This window comes from Protopterus annectens, chromosome 4.part0 (assembly GCF_019279795.1).
Source record: "Protopterus annectens isolate FY-2018-M chromosome 4.part0, PAN1.0, whole genome shotgun sequence".
Classification (NCBI taxonomy): domain Eukaryota; kingdom Metazoa; phylum Chordata; order Ceratodontiformes; family Protopteridae; genus Protopterus; species Protopterus annectens.
In genome coordinates, this window is record NC_056733.1 from 1,101,729,253 (window position 1) to 1,101,751,434 (window position 22,182).

At 40.9% G+C, this 22,182-nt stretch overlaps 1 protein-coding gene across 1 annotated transcript in view; it reads right to left on the reverse strand.

The window, feature by feature from the left end:
• The window catches only part of DIAPH1 (diaphanous related formin 1), a 2,838,381-nt gene that overhangs the window by 181,452 nt on the left and 2,634,747 nt on the right, over positions 1 to 22,182 (reverse strand). Inside the window, exon 26 of the mRNA XM_044069079.1 lies at positions 13,821 to 13,910. Within this exon, the coding sequence (XP_043925014.1) occupies positions 13,821 to 13,910 (90 nt within the window). The remainder of the gene's footprint in view (positions 1 to 13,820; positions 13,911 to 22,182) is intronic.

Here is a 22,182-nt window from a genome sequence, read left to right on the forward strand (position 1 = left end):
CACTGAGTGGCTCCTGTAGAACTTGCACTGATAGTCTTACACCATGAGGTCAAGACATTTTTCCTATGATTTTTTTCCATAGTGGCAAGAGAAGCGCTATTGGTTGGTAGCTATTCAAAGTGATAGAAGTGCCACCATTTGAACCCCTGCAATGAAAACCTGCTTCCACATAAGAGGGGCAAAACCTGACTTGACAGGGCAAGTAATGGTCCTATCTGTAATTCTCAAATTCTGAGTGAAGGTTATCTAGATGGTCTGTGAGAAGGCCTTCTACAGTGGGTAACTGCTGAAATGTCTTGTCCTGAGATACTGACTGCCATACAAAATTGTACTAAACATACTTGGGAATAAGCACAGCATCACAAACCAGGCCAGAAGGATGCACCAAGCCCTTGCACTTTCAAATATAACCCTCACGCAGTAAAACTAGAGGTGTTGGCCCTATCTATGGCACAGCTGACATATGTTCCATTAGCAGCACAAGTGCCGGACAGGCAATGAAGAAGCCAAACAGGCTGGGGTAGGAGTGAGTGTGTTGTTAGCTGAGTCCCAAAGATCCAAAAGTACAGCTCCTGTATTTGGAAACCAAGGGGCTGTAAGCTCAGTAAAAGAGTGCACAGCACTGCAGCTAGCAGCCATGGGCAAGCAGAAAAAATGCACCTGCATTGTGTTTAGCAAGGTGGCCACAGCTCCATGTTTTCTAGACAAATGTGGTTGGGACAGGCAGCTAAACCCTGCTGCAGGGCAGCTACCATCTCCTGCTCTTAACCCACACATGGGTCAGAGAATCTGCTGAGAGGAGACAGTGGATAGAGACCAAACAATTAGAATATAAAATAAAGTCACTGTAGGTCAAGCAAAGGTATTATCTTACACGAGGTGGAAAGGCTATACCGGCACAGGGGTTAAGATAGGACAGCAACACAAAGTGCAGAAGGCTTTTTTGCCTACTACCACAAACAACTAATCAAACCTTTACGGGAGGTGAATAACTAAAACAAGACCGATTTATAAAGCAAAGCTTCAGAATGCAGAGTCATGAAACACTGCACAAACGATGCCTGGCATTTGTAATCATTACAAGTAGCTCCAGTACAAATGTTTGCAATCAACACAATCTTGAAAAGGCAATGGAAACCCAGCCCATTCAACAGAAGGGATACTATTTCCCCATTCAAGTTTATGTCCCTTGTGAAAAGAAAAACTACAAAGGGCTGGTGATATAAGCAGAGGAAAAAAGAAGAAAAATAAAAAAAATAAATAGAAATAAAAGATACCGTACAGATTTACAAGGCATGCTTCACTGTTTTAGAACTACTGCAGTAAAGTCATACATGGGCATAAACCTTCCTTTATAATTCTAACTGGAGGGACAAGTCAATCAAATTAATACAGCAGGTTAGTGTACAATATAAAAAGGTCTGCTGTACTTAAATACAGGCTGCTTGTTTCCATGGCACTTGTGACTGAACGTCTCTGAGAAGACACACAGATATGACATTCCAGACAGGACTGCTGTCTGGTATGTCAAAGCTTTTATAGACTGCATGCTTCTTGAAATCCTGTTTTAGTTATGAATGCCACAGCAGAGCGACTACACAGGATGACAGATCTATAATGTCTGTGGTCTTCACTTCAATAGCTGTCAGAATAGTGACCCTGGTAACAGTGCAGCTCTGAGAGAGAGAAAATAAATCAATGGTAACCCTAGCTAGAGGTTGAGCGGAACGTGCCTGGATTACAGAGATCTTCTAATGCTGCAGCAGGCTTAGAATTACTGTTGTGTTTTTTTTTTTTTGGATGTGGAATACACATGAAACAGGAGAAAGGAAATGAGTTGCCACACAGTGGACTGCACCCTTTCTGAGTTTACAGTGAATCACACATTCCGTTTCTGTTCAACCACCGCATACTAGCCAGGTAATGTTACTCAAGGCCAGCAACCCCCAATAGTGCATTTCCTTGCAGCTTAGGAATGAAAATATAGTAACTTTAACCTGAAGGAAGTGCAAAGTAAAATAGTCTTTTTGTCTGCACTGACAGTTATCCACTTCCCCTTCACATATCAGAATGACAAATTTAATGGATTTTATAACAGAGTACGCAAAAAAGACTGAATAAATTAATTTTTCTATAAACGCCTCTTTACAGAAAACTGCTCAACGTAAATTGGCATTGTGCAGCAGTGCCCCGTTATGAGACAAGAATGTGTACTGAGAACTTAAGAGTACAAAACTGTCTTCCTGTTAACTTCAAAACAGCCATACCGCTCTAATATGCAGACTTTCACCTCATATTTTTGGTCTGCTCCTCATAAAATTTGTGGTTTTCTGGCAAATCAATGTGGATTGAAGTCACTAAATGCTGGCAGATATTTGAGCTTCATAAATGGTTTCTAACATAAAACCTGTAACTCAAGCAAAAGTTTATAAGTGCAGTATTTAAAATCATTTTATATTTTTGGGCCTTTGTCTCCTCCCCCCCATTACCTTTGGCTATGTCTTGATTTCTTGTACTAAGATGTTAAAAGGTATGAAAACTGCAAAAACCAACACAGCAGATGCTGTGTGTATCACATTAACAATCATACGGCATTCAATTCTTGAATCTATATGGCAGGGGAAAGGAGTAAATGAAGCATGGAAAAATGCCAATAAATTCACACAAATAATCACTAGGTTCAGATTTATCATCACGTTCACCAATGCAAACTGAATACATCATGAGAAAAGAAAGAACATGGCTGTCAGTGTACATATGCTTCCTTTTATCTGTTCATCACATGCTCTGCAGAGCAATAAAGGACAAGTGGCACATTCCTATGTTACCCCTGTAGTGACGTGGGTTATCCACCTGTTCCACACTTCTGCATCATTTGCTATGACTTATAGAGCAGACAGCCAGCTGTGTCAGATTATGTGAGGGTATCCCCTTCAAGGTCTTCAATCTGCATAACAACACAGCCCGAACCATCTGTTCCTTTCATCCTAGCTGACATGCTCTCTTCATGAATGGGCTACTTCATGCTCACTTGTGTAGCTGCCTTTTATAGTGCAAACAACCTTTCAATAGAAGAACAGAATGGACTGAATAACAAAGCACAATATGTCTATGAGGGTCAAAGATAAGATGTGAAATGGCACGAGCCCTTGTTTTGTTTGAGGTAAAAATCTATGCATCCAGTTGCACAACTCAACAACTCAGCTTGAAGCTAACCACCTACAGCAACAAGCCATACAGACTCCCTGACATACAATTCTTTTTTAACAGTTCTGTACTCGCTCAGAAAAGCACTCGGCCTTCTGTCTGTTTGGAAGCTTATTTTTCCACACCACCACACTGACATTTCAAAACGTGTAAGAATGTTTAACAGCTTGCCTTCTCAGAACAGATGGAGATACTTGTGTTTCTACAGAATATCACGTTGTCAAATAATGTCATGCATTACAACAAGCTCAGTGATATGTCACCCTTCTGACCTTAATAAATATGTGCTACATATAGATAGATACACACATGCATACATACATATACACATTCATCTAGTGGTCTCCATTTCATTTTTAACTCCCTCCACTTCTGCTGGGCTCAGCCTGATTGCTTTACAGTCGGTATCCATTCAACCCCATTTGTTCCATGGGAGCAGGAGCAAGGCATTCTTGTTCTAGGTGACAGCCCTACAATACATTCACTCCAGCCCAAGAGACCCTACTGGTCCATCCATTTCCCCAACAAAAAGAGTTGTATGTTAGGGAGTGAATCAGCTTTCTGGTGTGTCAGAGTTACTTATATTAGGCTGCCTACAAATTCATTAAAGCTGACTGGTTGGAGAAGGGGGTCTTCTGTATGTTCCCATACACACACCTCCTATTTAGAGGGTCATCAAGAAAGTCCCAGCTTGAAACACTGTAAACTATCAAGGCTACTACAGGTGGGAAAACATCAAGCCATTATTAGGTGTTGCCACTTTCAGAGGTCTAGCAGCTTCCTTCCCAACAGAATGGGACAGGCAGCGTCAGCAGCTCAAGCACATCCTCTTCTATCCCGTCTGTCGGACCTCAGTGATCAAAGCTAAGTTTTCATACCATGACTCACCAACACAGGCTTGTTCTAGTTCAAAATATGGCCTACACTTTTACAACAATCAAAAAACATACAGAACAAGTCAGTTTGAATGGTAAAGGACTCTGTAGGGACATCACCAGGCCTCAAATGAGGATAATGCTGGGAGACAGAGAAGAGACACTACGAAAATCCTAAACCCACTAGACAAGACCTCCTGAGTGCCAAATGCCACTGGTGGGAATGCATTCATTTCTGTAGACGACATCCACTGTGACAAACAGTTCCAAGCTGCCAATGCTGTGGAAGTGAGTGAGATCTGGTTGGAAAGCAAAAGGCACTGTATATTTAAGGGGTGGTATGGCTAATTCACATTGTTTCACCTGCTATCAGACAACCAAGCTCTTGCCCATTACTCCTACTACTACCCAGTGAGGGTCACAGGTAAATACACGGCGGTCAGTCTGCTAACCAGTACATGTGCTGGCCCAGCTTCTAAAGGTGTCACCACTGCTGTTGTCTGGTCTGTGAAAATACATTGCATGGCATATCAGAGTGGCAGTGCCCTTGCCACATGTCTTCAAGCCTTCTGCTGTTTTTGCAAGTGAAATCTGGATGCATACTGGCAGTTAACAGACACCTACTAGTGCTAGGCACTGGTGAGTGTGTGCTCCCAGACATCAGACTGGGCACAGTCACTGTATAAGCATATGCAGTGTGGCTACTAACCTGCCCGGTCTCCTTGCAAGATATATAGTGTCAGGCCACTCTCAGAAACTGTGTTCATGCCTCTTGGCCTTTTGGTATGACATTCTTTTCATCACCCTACATGTATGCCAGCTATGGCTCAATGTCTGTAAGGGTTGAAGAGGGAAGTGGCCCCCTCCAACTACCCTCTTTTCCACTGCTATGTTGCATGCCATCTATGAGGCCCACCTTTTCATATTGGTGACAACCTTCTAACACTGTAATGTTGGCAATTCCTCCTACCGCTGGCAATGACATCATGGACCACTGTATCCCACATGCTGTCCAGTAGAACACGGCTAGCAATCCATCACCCAAGTAGGCATCACCCATGGGTCTTGTGTACTTGTAGAAGGATTTCATACTTAGCAAGGATGAACTTGTCTAACCTTTGCTATACACTATCTTTGGAGGATATACGTCTACCTAAAGGCAGTAGACCATATTAGTGGGCAGGAAAAGACCAATGTCAATCACATATTGGCTTGAGTATCCAGCGCAAGACAGCACCGGAGAGAGATGGCGGAAAGATACCAGTTTGCTGGACACAGTGGTACCCCAGTGGTTAGCAAGGTGTGTAGTGGTAGGGGTGGACCTATGTTGGGATACTGCTATGGTGTGCGACACACATGGATCCTCTAGGAGATGCAGGGGATGAGGACTTCCCGCAGAGCAGGTGTGATGACTCACAGACACACATGGATGGCAAGGGAGGCAGAAATTACATGCCAGGGCTAGATGCTACCATGGTAGAGGTGCAGACCACTCAGGATGTTCACAGCTCTCCACATCAGTAATGCAGCCATACATGTGGTAGAGGCACCACTGCCTGCTACCAAACAAGGACACACAGGCATATGATTACAGTGATGTTACACAGACAAAGACAGATTTGAGAGGAAGGGAGATGATGGCAGTCTTACTGCAGTGGGTTGCTATGCCTTGGATATAGCTGTAGGTCTAAATCTTCATATCTTACACAGCCCAGGGCACAGTGGATGGGGAAGGTGTGGTAGTCCTGTTACAGGGGGGCTATTATCAATGTGCTATAAGGGTAAGTTCTACAGGTGCACAATGTATACACCCTGCATCTGCAGGTATAAGCTGCAGGCAAGCATAGGACTGAATGTTAGTGTTACCATACCTACATGTCTGTTACAAAAGGCTATTCACAGGCTAGTGCTGTTACAAAAGGCTATTCACAGGCTAATACTGTTACAAGAGGCTATCAAGAGGCTATTCTCAGGCTAGCACTCAAACAGATATAACACTGAAGCATTTCCCCTTATCACAGTACTGTAGACCACTGTGTAACTCCTCCGGGACCTATCTTGTGGAACAACTACTTGTTTTAAGCTGTTCAAATAACTCTAGTGCTGTTGCTTTCTTTCTGTGTCTTCTGATATCTAACATAGTGGACTGGCTGTAAGCAATGCTAATATACAATAGTTTGCACCATATATATGCTAATGACACTAACTTCCTTCAAAATCTAAGAACAGATACTTTAAGTACAGCAGTGACATAAGGTATAAAACACACATCCACTCACCACTTACAATGCTGTGGATACCTTTTTGTGTATGTACGTACTATATGAATCACTAGTAGCACTTGCCTGGTCTGAAAAGGAGAGCACAATCATGCTACTTCTACACAGCCTGATCTGTGAGCAGCTGCTGGGACCAAATGCAGGTCACTTCATAAACTGGATGCCTGGTACAACCTGACAGGCCAGCTCTGCATGGAAACTCCTATTCCCAGTACCAATGAGAAGTGTAGGCACTGGTATGATGAACTGTGTCACCACTGCATAAAGCTCTCCTTGTGTAACAACCAGAAGTGAGACAAGGATGCTCTGAATGGGATAGTGTTGTGCTTGCCATTTGTACTGTGTGCTGTACTGCTGTTAACCACCCTTTACTTTGGTCTTTTGAGCCCTTTTCCTAACAGAATTATTTTTTATTTGACATACTGAAAAGGCTGGCTGCAACAGGCAACTGTTTTATGTGCCTTTGTTGTTAATGGCACCTGTGTGTTACATCATTGCACTATTTGTTTTGTTGACAGGGCACATGGCTGTGCTGCAGGAAGTGCGGCCACCATTTCATGTTTCTATTTCACAGCTCATACCTATGGTAATGTAGCTGCTTCTGCTTCCCTGTATCAACACGTAATAGTAGCTTCATGACAAATTCAAACTGTAGCGCAGCATCTGACTGGAGTTTTGAGCACCATTTCAGACTTCTGGTTGGTTGCATGCAGAAGGGGAGCTGCAGCTTTGCATTGTAATGTGCATCCTGGTCACACCTGTACATGATGTGTGATGGCATGCATATCCCTCTTAATTTTCAGCACAGGCACAGATGTAGGAGAATGCTGCCAGCTTCTGCAGGACGCAGCAGAGACAAATGGCAGTGTGTGGTTGGTGGTGTCCTGACTATAGATTCTCCTCACTAACGGCACTCTTCCTTTTGTGTCTTCTTTCTGCATGTTGGAATGGTATATCTGAATTGCAGGCATATTAGTTTGCCATCTGCTGCTGAACTGACCAACGCTGCACTGGAGGTAGGTTAGAGGAATGGAAGTCCATCCTATGTAGGCAGCCATCCCCAATCACCTACACTAACTCAGCCAGAGTTGGAGCAAGTGGTGCATGACAAAACAATGGTACTTTGGGTTGATGTATATCAACTCTTCCTGTTCCAGGTATTGGATTAACTGGTCTGGCTGACCAATGCCATCAGGCCACTAGATGTGGGCGCAACCCTTGTCACCAGACACCTGGGTCCAGGAAAACTTACTTGCTGGGTTTCCGTATTTTCCCTTTGGCCAGTCATCAGCTGGTACGATGCTTGCACCCCACCTTGTCCCACAGCCATTCATCGACCTTCTGTTTGTCTATGTGCATCCCTACCTCCCCCTCTTGTGCAATCACATTCACTCTTGTTCAATGTTTGTGCCCCTGCTGCCTACTCTTAACCCTCCTTTCCTCTCCTTTCACATCATACACCTCTCCCATCTTACCTTTTCTCTCCATATACATAAAATAGGGGCTTTCCCCCACAATGTACATATGCCTTATCTTCACCAACCCTGCCTTACCCTTCTGTATTTTGCTGCATGTCCCCCTTTTACTACTTTCTGTACCTCCTCTTCCATCCTTTTCATGAAACCAGTAAGGTGTCCAGTTCACAGTCACCTGTTGACTTGTCCTTCCATCTGTTATATATATTTTTTCGTAGTGTGCAGTGGAGGCCTGCCATTGCCAGTGGCTGCTCATGCTACCTGCTACAACTCTCATGAGTTTTGCAGTGAGACAGGAGATCGCTCCCTTGATCTTCTTGTACTCTAGCTATGTTGATCTGTTTCATTTATGTTGTCTTCTTTTTACCTTGTCCAGCTCCTTAAAATGTAACATTTTTTCTCATCAAGTAATAAGTCATGATTTATTTATTCATGTCTGTTTTGCACTGCAGTGCACTTTTCTCTATGTGGTGCACGCCATCCATCACTCTGAAAATCCTGTGAATCTTGGTTAATATGTACTTCACTGCAACTCAATTCTGTGAAACGATGAAGCCAAAACTTGACCATTTTAAGTGCCTGTGTATCTGGAAGTGAGTGGAGTTGATGATGATCTGCAGAATTCATGGCAGCCAATAAACAAAACAACTGAATAACCACTAGTTGCAAACCAAACATCTAAAAAATATCACAAAGAAAATAATAATAAAAATCTCACTTTAAATGCCTATTTTTTTCTTCATCTATCATTACTGCACATTATAAATAAATTCATCTATGAAGAGCATTCCGTGGTTCTTTTGGAGCAAGACAGAACTGTCCCCTGTTGCACCATGCCAAACATGAAGCTGATATTGGCTCCATTTGCAAAATCAGCATCACTACTAAACTCTTCCTTATCAAAAGTATTGGAACTACTACAGAAATAGACATACAACATAAAAGGGCACTGCCACAGCAGGCGATGAATCATACAACTCAGATTGCACATCATACCGTTCAACCTTCAAATATTGACAACAGGAAGAAAGGCCCTTCAAAAGTTTAAGTAGGTACTATCCATCTTAAAATCTGGACATATTAGCATAAAATACAAATACCAAACAGCACAAAATGTTCCCGCTTCCAGTAAGAGCATGGGATTTTACTCAGAAACATGTTTAAAAAACAGAGTGACAAAAATGTTGGAAGAATATATGCACCTTATCAGACAGAGTAAAATCTGTAGACTTTAATAAACTGCATTGCAAAATTCTACTGCACAAGGTCATTTATTTTTGCTTCAGAAAAAGGGAGTTGTAAGATGTGTGCCCTCTTTCCTTAAATAAATGTTGTCATTCATATGTTGGTCATGTAGTGTGTATTTTTGTGTACTAGACAAATGTAAAAAAAATCACATTTGATGAGCGAAATTCCAAAAACTGTGAGAGGGGGTCTAAATAGATCTGAAAATAGGAACATTTCTCCAAAACAGGGACAGCTGAGAATTCTGCAGCATAATAAGTGGCATTCAAAGTATTTCTTCATGTCTAGGTGTAGCTGAAGTAATTTTCTGTGGTTTGAAACAACACTGGTAGCACTATGGACTAATTTTTTGTCTCCATGAAACAATACATAAATACTCCTGAACATCTACATTTGGAGTACAGAGGTTATTCTAACAGGAAATAAGACAGCCCTGCTCTTTGTTGGTTAGAACTACAGATGCCACTTCTGAAAGCAAAAAATAAAAAAAAGGTACCAGTGGTATACCACAGGACTTAGTGTCGGGTTCTCCCTCATACAATGTCTGTTTTTCAGACCTTGATGGTTACAGTTTCAGGAAGTGTTTGTCTAAGCTTGCAAATGAATGAAACTTGGATGTTGCTTTTTCTCTCTCTCTCTCTCCTCTGACTGGCGTTTGCTCAAACATGGGTTACTCTATGCTAACAACTGGTGCAAGAACAGTCTCAAACTAAACTTAAAAAAACTGTAGCATCACTTATGTTGGTTAAGCATTTCACACCATATCATAAAGTTGACACTCAGCACTACAATCAGACACTATCGTAAGGGATCGAGATACTGGTGAGAATTCCTTACATTTTAACCACCACATCCTGCTGTGGTTCAAACATACTTCTTTCTGCATCAACTAATTTCGAAAGGCATCAACTCGAATCCAGCCCCACATTGAATACAATGCCTCTTTTGACATGTACGAACCATATCAGTCAACTTGAGGAACCTCAGACACTTCCAGCTAAAAAAATATCAATAGCCACAATACCTTCAGTTAAATGGGCAGACTACTTGCCCACACCATATACTCGATTTCTTACAGACTCTTACTCCTCCATGATGATCCGTGTCTACCCTTTTGAGCCAGGAAAACCAATTCTCCTAGTCTCTCACAGAGCAAACGGCTCCTCAAATACCTAGTTAAAAGACCTAAACTTTCTCCAAAAGATACATAAGATACAGTGTGACAGACTCACACCCCAGTGTATCCTCCACCTTTGTAATACGGTTCCACTACATGTCAAGCAGAATAGCATCCATTCTGTCTCCAATGTAAACCCACACAATTGGATGAGCAGCCTCAACTTCTCCCCCGGTATACTTTGTTTTGTGCTCTTCAAGGCTTGAATAAACTCTGAATACAGTTTATCATCTACATTTGTAATGGTCTGTAGACTGAACACCTCATACTTACTTATACTAAGACCAGATGATGCCAGCAATATAACAGAGGCATGAAAGACTGAAATGAGAGTTACGTGCTTACCATAATACTGGATCTTTGTTATCCATAATCCATCCACTTCATCTTTTGGGATATTCACCATCAGGTGGATTTGTCCTGGTAAGTACAGCTACTCTAAAATGCTTCAGCTCTTTTTCTGTTCCTATGAGACATCTATTTACCCTGCTGCTCCCAGTCAAGTTTGCAGCCTAAAGCAGGAGGAACTAGGGAGGGCCAAGAAAAAAAGGTGTGGCCAGAACTGGTCTACAAAGTCTGACCAGCACGACAAATTCCAGGAGAATTTTGAGAGAGATAGAGAGTGGGTTGTTGAAGCAGATGGGTCAGGGATAATGAATGTACATTATTTTAAGTACACAATAACCATATCTTAACACTATCCAGCTGGCTCACTCCTACCAGTGTGTGATACAATTCCCAGTAACACATCTCCTGAGTGGAATCAAGACAAGATGATACTGAGGACAGAAGCTACAAAGGAGGACCTTAACCTTCAGATGACATCCAAGCTTACAAAGGTGTGCAGTGTACCCAAGGCACAGCAGCACAAATTACAACAATCAAAGATGTTTTTAAAGAAAGCAGTAGAAATTATAATGGATCCTGTATAATGTACATTTTTTGGCTGTCAAGGGCTTGCTGTTTGATTGGTTGATAAATGTAATACAATCAGAGATCCATCTGGATAAGGTAACTTTGGACACCACTGTAGAGGAATAACAAGAAGAGCTGTTTGTCCTTTGAAAGTTTTGGCATGATGCACGTAAATATGTAATTCCCTATAACATCAAGGGAGTGCAACAAATATTCTCCTTTACTGTGATACTGGGGAAAAGACTGCGAGATGAATATACTGATTTCAGGAGGATTTTGATGCAACCTTAGGGAGAAAGGAAAGGTTGATCCTAACAAACACTGTCCATGTCAAAAATTAAAATGGTGATTCAGTGGAAAGTGTGTGCAGTTAAAATTTTGTCTAAATGAGGTAGCTGCAGTTGGAAGTAAAGTGATCCAGGAAAGGTACTTCAAAACTCATTTGTCAAATGTCAAAAAGCTGGGTTCAAATGGGAAAAGGTGAGTGCCTCCAGTACAAAACTGAGATTGAGGGAGATATGAAGTCCTTGATATGAGATCTGAAAAGGAAAGCACTTTTGAGAAATGCCTTGTAAACCATGTCTGAGGCCAGTGTTTGAGAAGTGCAACCTTGACTAGAATTAGAAATGGCAGCCAGCTGTCATTTGATGGTGAAAAAACTGGAACCAGAAAAGGGTTATAAGAATAGTACAATTGATGGAACTGGAGTAGAGAAAGGCTCTCATCCCTACTGAAGTACCTAGATTTAGAAGTATCTCCACTGACTAGTGTATAGCTTGTGAGTCATACTTTCTTGCAAAGCTGAAAGTATATGGACCACCCTGAGAGGGCATGACAGATCCCTGGCCAATAGTGGGCTAGAAAAACCATGTGCTTGGGAAGAAAATTAGTTCTTGTTCAAAGATGACTCCTTGGTGCTTTTACTGTGTTATGTAGGGAATACCAGGAAGAAGAAATGAGAACTTTGACCTGTGAGACTTGACTGAACATTTTTGTCGCTGTTGTTTGTGTTCTAAAAGTCATAGAAATCTTGTAGTACAGTTGATTGGTAGTTCATGGTCAATCAACCATTTTAAAAGAAGAACAAAATCATTTTAAAGTTTATTCTGTAGGTCAGTGAAGGAAAAGGTTCAGGTAAGAAGGAAAAAAAACAACGTTATCCACATACAGGGTGAAGTTAATAAAGAGAAGGTCCTTAGCAATCTTGATATGGAGACTAAACACAGCCTAAGGAAGACGCCCTGCAGAACTCTTGCCTTTAGTGTCTCAATTTTACTGAGCCAGTTCTGTTTGTAAAACAAGAGTGAAAGAGTAGAACCAGTTTAATGTGGTTTCTCCAAAGTTTAACTGTGGTGGGGTATTTAGACGTTGTTTGCGATTTTCAACACTGGCAAACATATTCAACATTATGAAAGTACAAGAAAACCAGAAACAATTTCTGAGACAGAGAGAGAGAGTAAACTGCTTTTAAATAAATGGCATACCAGCTTGACAAATTACAACTCAAGCAGAAGGTTACCCTACACAAATGGAAACGGATGGTGTTAGCTCAGTGTGGAAACATCAGAAACATACAATAAATGTCTGGTGAAATTACAAGGAAACAGTTGTATAAGGAATGACAGAGAACAATGACTAGCAGATAAAATATGAAGCAGAATGTAGTGTTGGGAAAAACTAATGTTGATGGAAAGAACATACATAACATGATCTCATGTCAGTTAAGAACTACTAATGTTCAGTGCACGTTGATGCTGTTTGTTACAAATTTTGTGTGTTAAAAATAATCAGTATCAGCATCACCCCCCTTCTCCTATTTTGTACACAACGTCAAGATGTCAAATTAACAGTGACCATAACTGACAGCCAATGTTCACACCACTAGCTGTCTAGCCAAAAACATGCAAAAGTACCCTGTAGTAAATACCATGTAAACAATCACTCATTTTATGCCATCTTATGAAACCTACGCGTTCTCAAACTAAAATCTACTAACCGAATTACACACAATTTGAAAATAGCTGCTGTTTCATCACGTTGTGCCACCATCTCAAGCCATACACAAGAACACAATGGCCTCAAGCTTTTAGAATATGGTGTGTGTGTGTGTGTGTGTGTGTGTGTGTGAGACTCTGTTAGTGCAGGAGGGTGCTCGACTGACTTGTAAGTCCAGGTTCCAAAATCTTTGGAAGTTCAGCTTCATCGACCTACACAACTCTTAAGCCACGGACACTTTGGTAAGTTTTTCATCAAAAAGTATACAATCATGTCTCAGTTTTGTGAATGTTACTTTAGAAATCACAAAAAAACACAAAAAACGGCCAAAGTGCAAGCAAGACTCTTATTTAATGAAATACAGTGAATCGCTTTTCGTTTGTAAAATAACAAACTTCTTCAGACTAAAACAGTGTTAAACCACAACTGAACTAAGAAGGTCACTTGTGATTTAACACTGTTTTAGTCTGATGCAGTTTATTTTACAAACGAAAAGCGCTTCACTGTATTTCTTTAAATAAGAGTTTTGCTTGCACTCTGGCCATTTTTTTTGTGAATTTCTACAGTTTTTTTTTTTTCAATTCAATTTTTTTGAATGTTATTTTAGGCACCATTGCAGTACTCCCTATTAGAACAGAAGGGGTATGCTTACCTTGTCGAGGACCACCACGTTTCCTTCGGAATGCTGCTCCGGACTGCAGTGCCTCTAGTAGACTGTCCATCACGCCTGTTTCACCTTCATCTAGGCAAGAAAAAAAGCATGTAAGTACAAAAGACTTCAGCCTGCAAAGATCACTGGATTTTTTTTCCCATTAAATGCAAATATTACGGAATTTTGTCATTTACTAAGCTAGCAAATTTAGATGCCCTGAACCAGTTATTTCTGTAACCAGCAGCAATGCTTTAGAGTTGAATATATGATCAAGTTACACTCAATATGCTTTTAAATATTACACTAGTCTCGACAGCATCTTCTTACGTATTAGCTAATGAAGGAAAATACAATATTCCACCAGTTTTAAGTATACATGTTAGCAACTCATTTACACATTTTGAAATGAAACGGAGTACATTTTCTTCATCTTGTACATTTGTTCCTTATTAATCTTAATGGCTCTAACAAATTTGCCACTAATGCAAACAGATAAAATCATTTTTGACACATTTCCCATTTAAAGCAAGAAATGTATCTGAAGTTTTAAACTTCTCTTCTCAATCTAATTAGCAGTCAAGTCCTCGAATACATTTCCATGACATCATTTTATAACCTTTTCTTCAACAAAAAACAGCTTGTGCAGCAATAATACTAATAATCCATGAAGCCACACAATGACTCACAAAAGAACATCATTTTTAGCATTCTTTCCTTAAAATGGCCTGCCACCATGGACTTCAAACTGCAGTGTCTGAAAGCCATCTCTGCAAATATCTACCAGTGATTTTTTAAGGACACCCCGTGAACTTTGTTTACTGCTAGCTTCTAAACATAACAGAGAAGTCTAGTAAGATACTCAGATATTAACTGAGAACAATGTCAAGGTGTAGAGAGCCAATAAGTTTTGATAAATGAAGAGAATTCTATCGGCTCTCATCCCCTCACCAAGTCCATGGTTCAGTGAACATCATTAGCAAATATGACAAGGACTAAGTCAGTCCTAAGGCCAATTATACAGCAACATGACAAGGCCTCTTTATTCTCACTAGAGGTAAAGCACAGTTGTGTAAGTGAACTTACCACAACAGTAGATGTCTGAATGATGCAGTAGTCTTAACTATGTGGGTTATATCCTACTATGAAAATGAAAGCTGGGCAGGTAAAATTTCACAGCACCTTCCATACACACAAACTGGCAGCTTAAACTGAGCTCACTAAAAGACAAGTATGGGCGCTGAGCACTTCAGAGCGTTCCTGCCAACAGAGAGATGGAGATACAGTCCTGAAAGGACAATGCTTGGAAGAACAAAAAAATCACATTCTGGCATAAACACACCAAAGAACAAGCAAGGTAGAGAGAGGAAAGGAGTACCTATGCGGCAGTGATCATTCGAACATCTAATGTTATGGTAAGTTTACTTACACAGCTGTACTATTTTCATCACATTGACCACTGCTGCTCTAGCCTTACCTATATGGGTGGATAACCTTAACTAACTACATTTGGGAGGTAAAAGAAGAAGAGACCAAGAGCCCATGGAGAATGGTCCTTGCAAAGCCTGATCTTGACCTAGAGAAGGCATCAATCTTATGGTGTCATGTAAAAGTATGTACAGAGGACCAAGTCGCAGCTTCTAGAACACTTCTAGAATCCAACTCTTTCCAAAAAGCCACAGAAGAAGTCAAGACCCTGCCATAGTGGGCCTTGACCCTGCCTGGAATAGTTCTTTTGTGGTGAGTGTAACAAATGTAATAACCTTAGACAACCATTCGGAAATAGTCTGTTTTGACATAGGTTGTCTCTTAATTTTACCTTCACAAGAAATGAACAATTGATCTGAAGATCTGAAAGATTTAGTTCTGTCAAAATAGTACCAGAGTTATCTCTGAGAAATCCCAAGTATAGATTACCTTTTCCCCTGATTTTCGAGTTCAGGAAAGAAAACTGGGAGATAGACAGTTTGTCTTAAAGTAAACTTGTATACCACTTTGGGCATAAAAGGACTACTTCCAAAGAAATCCTGTCTCAGATGAAAATGAGATAGGGTTGGCTCACCATAACAGCTTGCAACTCAGATACCCTTCTTGCAGCGGTCACAGCAATCAATAAAATTATTTAGCAAGGTTAAGAACCTCAAGTCAGCCAGGTTAGCTTGTTTAAATGGAGCAAGTGTTAGCTTCTTGAACACAAAAGTTCCTAAGAGGGGCCACCATTTTTCTTGGAGGCCTCCTATTCAAAACCCCTTTCAAGAACATTTTGACATGAGACAGCATTATAAGAGGAGGCTCCATGGGCAGACATGTTGAAATGGCCAAGGAATTGACCTTTGTAGTGGAGTGTGACAGGACATAGGACAATAACACACACAAACATTGTAAAACCAGAGAACAACTAGCACTAAATGGGTGCTGGTTGTTGACACTAAACAGAAAACCTTCATTTAATATATGACTTTCGAGTAGCACATTTTCTTGTCTCTATTAGTACCTGCTGCATGTCCTCAGCAAACAGGTGCCTAAAAGGAATTAAGACCCGATCATCCAGGCAGTCAAGTGATGTTGACTGGTGTTGGGGTGTATCAAACACTCCTGTTTTTGTGAGAGTAGATCTAGTCTGTGAGGAAGCTTGTGGTAACTGGCCCTGGCCATTTCCAAAAGAAGGGAGAAAGTACAGTTGTGTCCCACTTACCATAACTGTAGATGCTTGAGTAGATCTTGGGACTTCTTGACATGCAGAATCCCACAACTGGCCCAATTTCCACAGCTTTAGCATCATCCCAAGCTGATGGATGTTCAATGACTGATGCCTGGATGTCAGGGTATAACAAGGGTGTCTGTCGGTGCCACCTATTGGTCTTTCTAAGCCAAGAAAAGCAGTTTGATGCCTGAGGACAGCATGACCTCCCCAGCTGTCTTGTCTTGGTTGTGAATGCGAGAGAGAAGAAAACAGGAGTATAGCTGGATGATCCAAAATAAATTATATGTAGATGCAGAAACAGATGGTCCCTACATAGTTGAGTGGTAGGAGGATGGGAATACGTACTGAGACACCGATCTACTCGAACATCTACAATTATGTTAAGTGGGACACAACTGTACTATGTTCTTCATCATCAGTATTGCAGTGCTAGTCCTTGGGAGGATTCTCAAAGCTGGCCTGAGGGTGGAGGAGATTACTGAAGGTTTAGGAAATAATGTTTTGTAGGATGATGGAGGTGAAACCTGCCCTGAGTCATAAACGCGGAAAAGGCTTTTTTTGAAGTACATTCAGAATCAAAGGTAATGGTGGAAAGGAGTACAGGAACCGTTGGTTCCATCGGAAGGAGAATGCATCCTTTTGTCAGGATTCCTCCTGTTATGCTGACACAGGACCAGACCCTCAGGATGCTGTGGAGAGTGGCAAGAGGCAAAAGAGGATTCCCACAGCATGGTAAAATCCAGGAATACTTCCCTTTTCAAGATCCATTCACTTTGGTCTAGTAAGTCACTGCTCAGGGAGTCTGCAGCAAGATTGCTGTAGCCTGGTAAGTACGATGCTATGAGACTAATCCCCAAGTCTATGGCCAACATCCAGATCTTTCTGGTAAGGATGCACAGTGGGTAAGATAAGGTTCCCCCCTGATAAAGGTTCCCCTTGTGTTTGGTACAGTGATGGCTGTGGTTACCTCTCTCCATATGCAAGGAGAAAGCAATGCTTAACAAAAGCTTAAGCTAGAAAAACATAGTTAAGGAGCAGGCCCAAATGTGGTACTTAACTTCTAGCTAAAAGTATTAACATCTTTTCATGAAGATTTAGCTATGACCAAGAACTATTTATATGCTCACCCTGAACAGACACCAGCCTGGCTAACAACAGGAAAAAACAATACTACTAAAAACAAACATGCAAGCTTCCCTAAAAACTATAGTCCAATAACTTGCCTTCCAAAGACGTATAAACTATACATTAGAACTGATGCCAACGGAGTTCATAGTCATTTAGAAGAAAACTCAATTATGGCAACAGAACAAAAGGAAAAGGAAGTCACATGGAACAAAGGATCATTTGTTGTTAAATAAAGTTATAATGAAGAACTGAATCTAAAATGGCATGGATAGACTGCAAAAAAAGATAAAAGAGTGCTTAAAATGTATAAGATACACCCTGCACTGATTGATTACATTACAGCGACCAAGAAACAGTGGCAAACCACTCTGCAGTTAAGCCATGATAATGGACAAATTATATTCCAGGGATAAAAATCCAAAGGGGGATATTCCAGGATGACTCTCTGTCACAGCTGCTCTTTTGTCCTACCCTTAACCCATTAAATTGTTTACTTAATGAATTAGGTCATGGCTACAATTTGGCTCCCAGAAAATAACAATGTGCAAAGACTTTTTCTTTTTATAGATGATTTAAAACTGTACAGTTCATCAGATGAGTAACTGAAAGCATAACTGCAAGTGGTCAGTTTTTTCAGATGATACAAGAATGTCCATTTAGTCTTGATAAATGTGCAAAACCAGCCTTTAAAGCAGAAAAGCTGCAGCACCAAGAAAACATCAGTTTGGGACATGAATGTGGTAAAAAGGAACGTGAACAAGAGACAGTGTATAAATATTTGGGAATTAATGAAGAATCAACACTGAAACATGAACAAATGCAAATAAAACTTAATATTTTAAGAGAACTTAAATTAATATTGGAAACAGTGTTGATATCTAGAAACAAAGTCCAAGCTATAAACCAATTTGCCTCTTCTTGTCGTAACTTACAGTTTTGGAGTGACTGACTGGCCCCAAAAGGTGCTGGATAGGTTGGACAAGAAAAGAAGGATGCTTGATGCTCATCAAATGAATTACAAAAATCAGTGCATACCAATACCACATATTCCCCATTCTGAGGGAGGTATGGGCCTCCTCGAAATTGATTATATGTATAGATCTACAATCGTGGGACTGCATACATATCTGCTCATCACACAAGACCCAAACAAAGTATAAGTTTTGAAACATGAGGACAGTAAGTCTAAGATGACTTCCCTGCTTAGTTTAGTAGAAGCATATCGGCATCAAGCGGGAATGGAAATCAAACCAGAAGTAGCTAAAAATTAGGCAGCAACTGAATGTGCCACAAAACAAAATAAAGTACATAAGGTGAAGGATCAGATGAGAAGGCAAGAAATGTGTAACATGCATAAATATAGTTGCAAGTATAGAAAACTCTTGGAACAACTTCATGTTGATCAGGATCAAACGCAGGAATGATTAAGGAGAGGTGAATGTAAACCAAAAGACAAAAAGGTTAATATTGGTGGCCCAAGACAGTAGACTACATACACAATGGTTTACAAAGTCCATTCAACATGTAGAAGAAATGGACAAAAATAGGTTTTGTAAAACAGAATTGGAAACAGTCGGACATCTTGTTGCTGGTTGCGACATACTAGGGGCTGTATACTGAATGGCACAATAATGTGGCAAAACTGTTGCATTGGGGATTGTGCAAACATTATAATACTGAAGTAGCTGAAAAACACTGGAAACATAAGCCATAAAGCTTTATAGAAAATGATGACGTTATATCACATGGAATCATCCACTACCAACAGTTCAAAAAACAGAAATAGTAGTCCATGAGAAGAAGACAAAAATGGAACTGATCATTGGAATTGCTACAGCCAGTGACTTGTGTCCTACGTACAGAGAGACACAGTGTCATAAAACTACCAGGATTTACAGGCAGAAAGGGCAATGTGAAAGGATACCCAGACACTTCCAATAGCAGCGGGAGTAACAGGTCTTATAAAAAAAAATAATTTACAATCGTACGTAGCTATATAACCAATATGTGTAACTCCGTACATTCTGGGTGCTGCAAAGAGGACTTCCGGCTAACATCAAAAATTGAAACAATACTAATTTCATGAACTTTAATCATACTTTGACTAAGGAATGGGTGCATTCTCGTCATGGTATTAGAAACCCAAAAGACTTGCAGAAATTAAAAAAAGCTAGAAAAACTGCTAGCATTTCCTTTAGACTGATATTCAGTTTTCTTTGTTGTGGGGACCAAATGCCTTGCACCTTCAGCGGGCCTAAGTGGGCTCCCCAAGCTACATCTGAGCTGTCTGATAGACTTGTCTGCTTCAGGCAGTGTGAAGATTGCTCCTGGGTTCATTTGTACGGTGTCCTTCCACCACATATGTTCCTTCTTGAGGCATGGGAGCAAGGAAGAAGGGTTTCTAGGGGCTGGGAGTGCTGTTCCCAGACATTTTTTAGAAACCACTGGAGTTTCCTCATATGTAGCTTTGCTACACAGACCATCAGGATACACAAAGCCATGTACCCTAACATCTTTAAGAACACTCCTGCTGAGATGAGCTGTTTTGTAAGTAGGTGGTTCAAATAATTTGTCAGGAAAACTACCTTTTCCTGAGGGAGAAATGCTTTCTTTTGGACTGAATCTATAAGGACCCCCAGAAACAGGATCCTCGTTTGGGGTTTCATTTGAGACTTCTTCATGTTTAACGTGTGGCCCATCTTTTGGGAGCAGTCTACAGAGTTCTAGAGGAGTTCCAGAGTCTCCGAGGTGGATCTTCCTTGGATGAATCAGTCTTCAACACAGGGACAGATGTGTATGTGCTCCCAACATTCTGCAGTATGCTACCAGGGCTGCAAACATTTTGCAAAAACTCTTGTGACAGTAGAGACCAAACGCTACAGGACATAAATGGAAATGGGAGCCTGAGGCTACGAATCATAAGTGTTTTCTTTGTCGGATTGTTATACAAATATGAAAGTAAGCATCTTTTAGGTCGATAGTGACCATGGAGGTGTCCTGAAAACTCATGAGTAGCAGCTTTTGAAATATAAGTATCTTGAATTTTGCTATATGCTTTGAAAGATGATCAAGGATAGGTCTCCAGGTTCCTCCTTTTCTTGGGACTAGGAAGATCCTTGCATGAAAACCTTTTCCCTCTTGACCTGGAGGAACTGGCTGTATGGACCCTTGCAGCACTAAATCATTGATAATTGGGGTAAGACGTTTTCTTACTCGTTTGGATGTCTTGGTATGTCCAGAAAGGGAGAGATTTCTCTGAAATGGACATAGTTTCCCTTTTCTACAATGCTGAGGATCCACTGATCCTTGTGATGGTCTTCCCAGTCCAGGTTAGGCAGAGTCCCTCATTGACTCTCTTCAAGAGGAATCTTGATGAGTGGATGGGAGATCGTAGGTTTACCCCGGGTATCACTTCTGTGTCACTGTTAGACAGAGGCACAGTATACTAATCTCGAAAAAGGGCATAGCAAAATTAATTTAAAATGGGTGGCGAAAGCCAAACACACTCTGACTAGGCTTATAAATGACCTAGGGCAGATAGCCTAGTATGAACCTATGAACTGGCGTAATAGGAGGGATGGTCATCTTCTCTGGCAGCACTGGATCTCTGTGGCTGTTCTATTTGCCACCTTCTGGATTGCCTTGGTCTTTTTCCACAAGAAGGCCTCCTCATGTCTTGTCTAGGTGGGAAGGGCCAAGGTTTAAAGGGCTAGTTTCGACTGTACTATTGACTTGTACCAGCTTTGCTATTTTCATGCTATTGACTTGTACCAGCTTTGCTGTTTTCGTGCTATTGACTTGCCATAGTGCCTACTTTTTTACTTGGTTTGTGGTTTTCAGCTTTTAGTTTTTGTAGTTTCGACTGTACCTTGGAATTGCAGACAAGTAGAATTCTTTAAAAGTTTTAATCTGTTTGCCATTTTCGTCTACTTTCTTGAAGAGTTGTTCAGTTGGAGATTGAAACATGAACTCTCTTGTCTAGTGGGGCATTTAATAACTCTGCTTTTATTTGTCCTGACAGTGGTGTAGTTCTCAGTCATGCATGTCTGTGGATAACTGAACCTATGGGAAGATGCTCTGCACAAAGCATCTAAGGAGTCATATCTGCACATCAAGGAGTGCCTGGCTACCTGTAGAGCTTCTCTACCTAAGTCCTGCACCTCCTTGTACAAAGTTCTATCTGACATGTAATCAAGTTTTGCTATCATTTTATCTTGAAGTGACTCCACATATTTTACCACATGGAATTGGCAGTTTAAAGCTCTCATGGTTAGGGCTGCACAGATATAAGTTTTCTTACCAAAGTTGCCCAGTAGTCTGCACTTCCTGTCATTTGATAATGGAAGCCTGGAAGGTTCTTTGAGAACCCGTTTAGTAGCTTCAGTGAAGACCACTAAGGGATCAGCTTTAGGATTTTTGCAGAGATGCTTGTGTGAGTCAAGCACTCTGTAAAATCTATCGGATTTCCTAGATGGAAGTGGTAAGGAGTCGGGGTGTAGGACTATGTCCTCAAACACATCATCTAGCATGGTG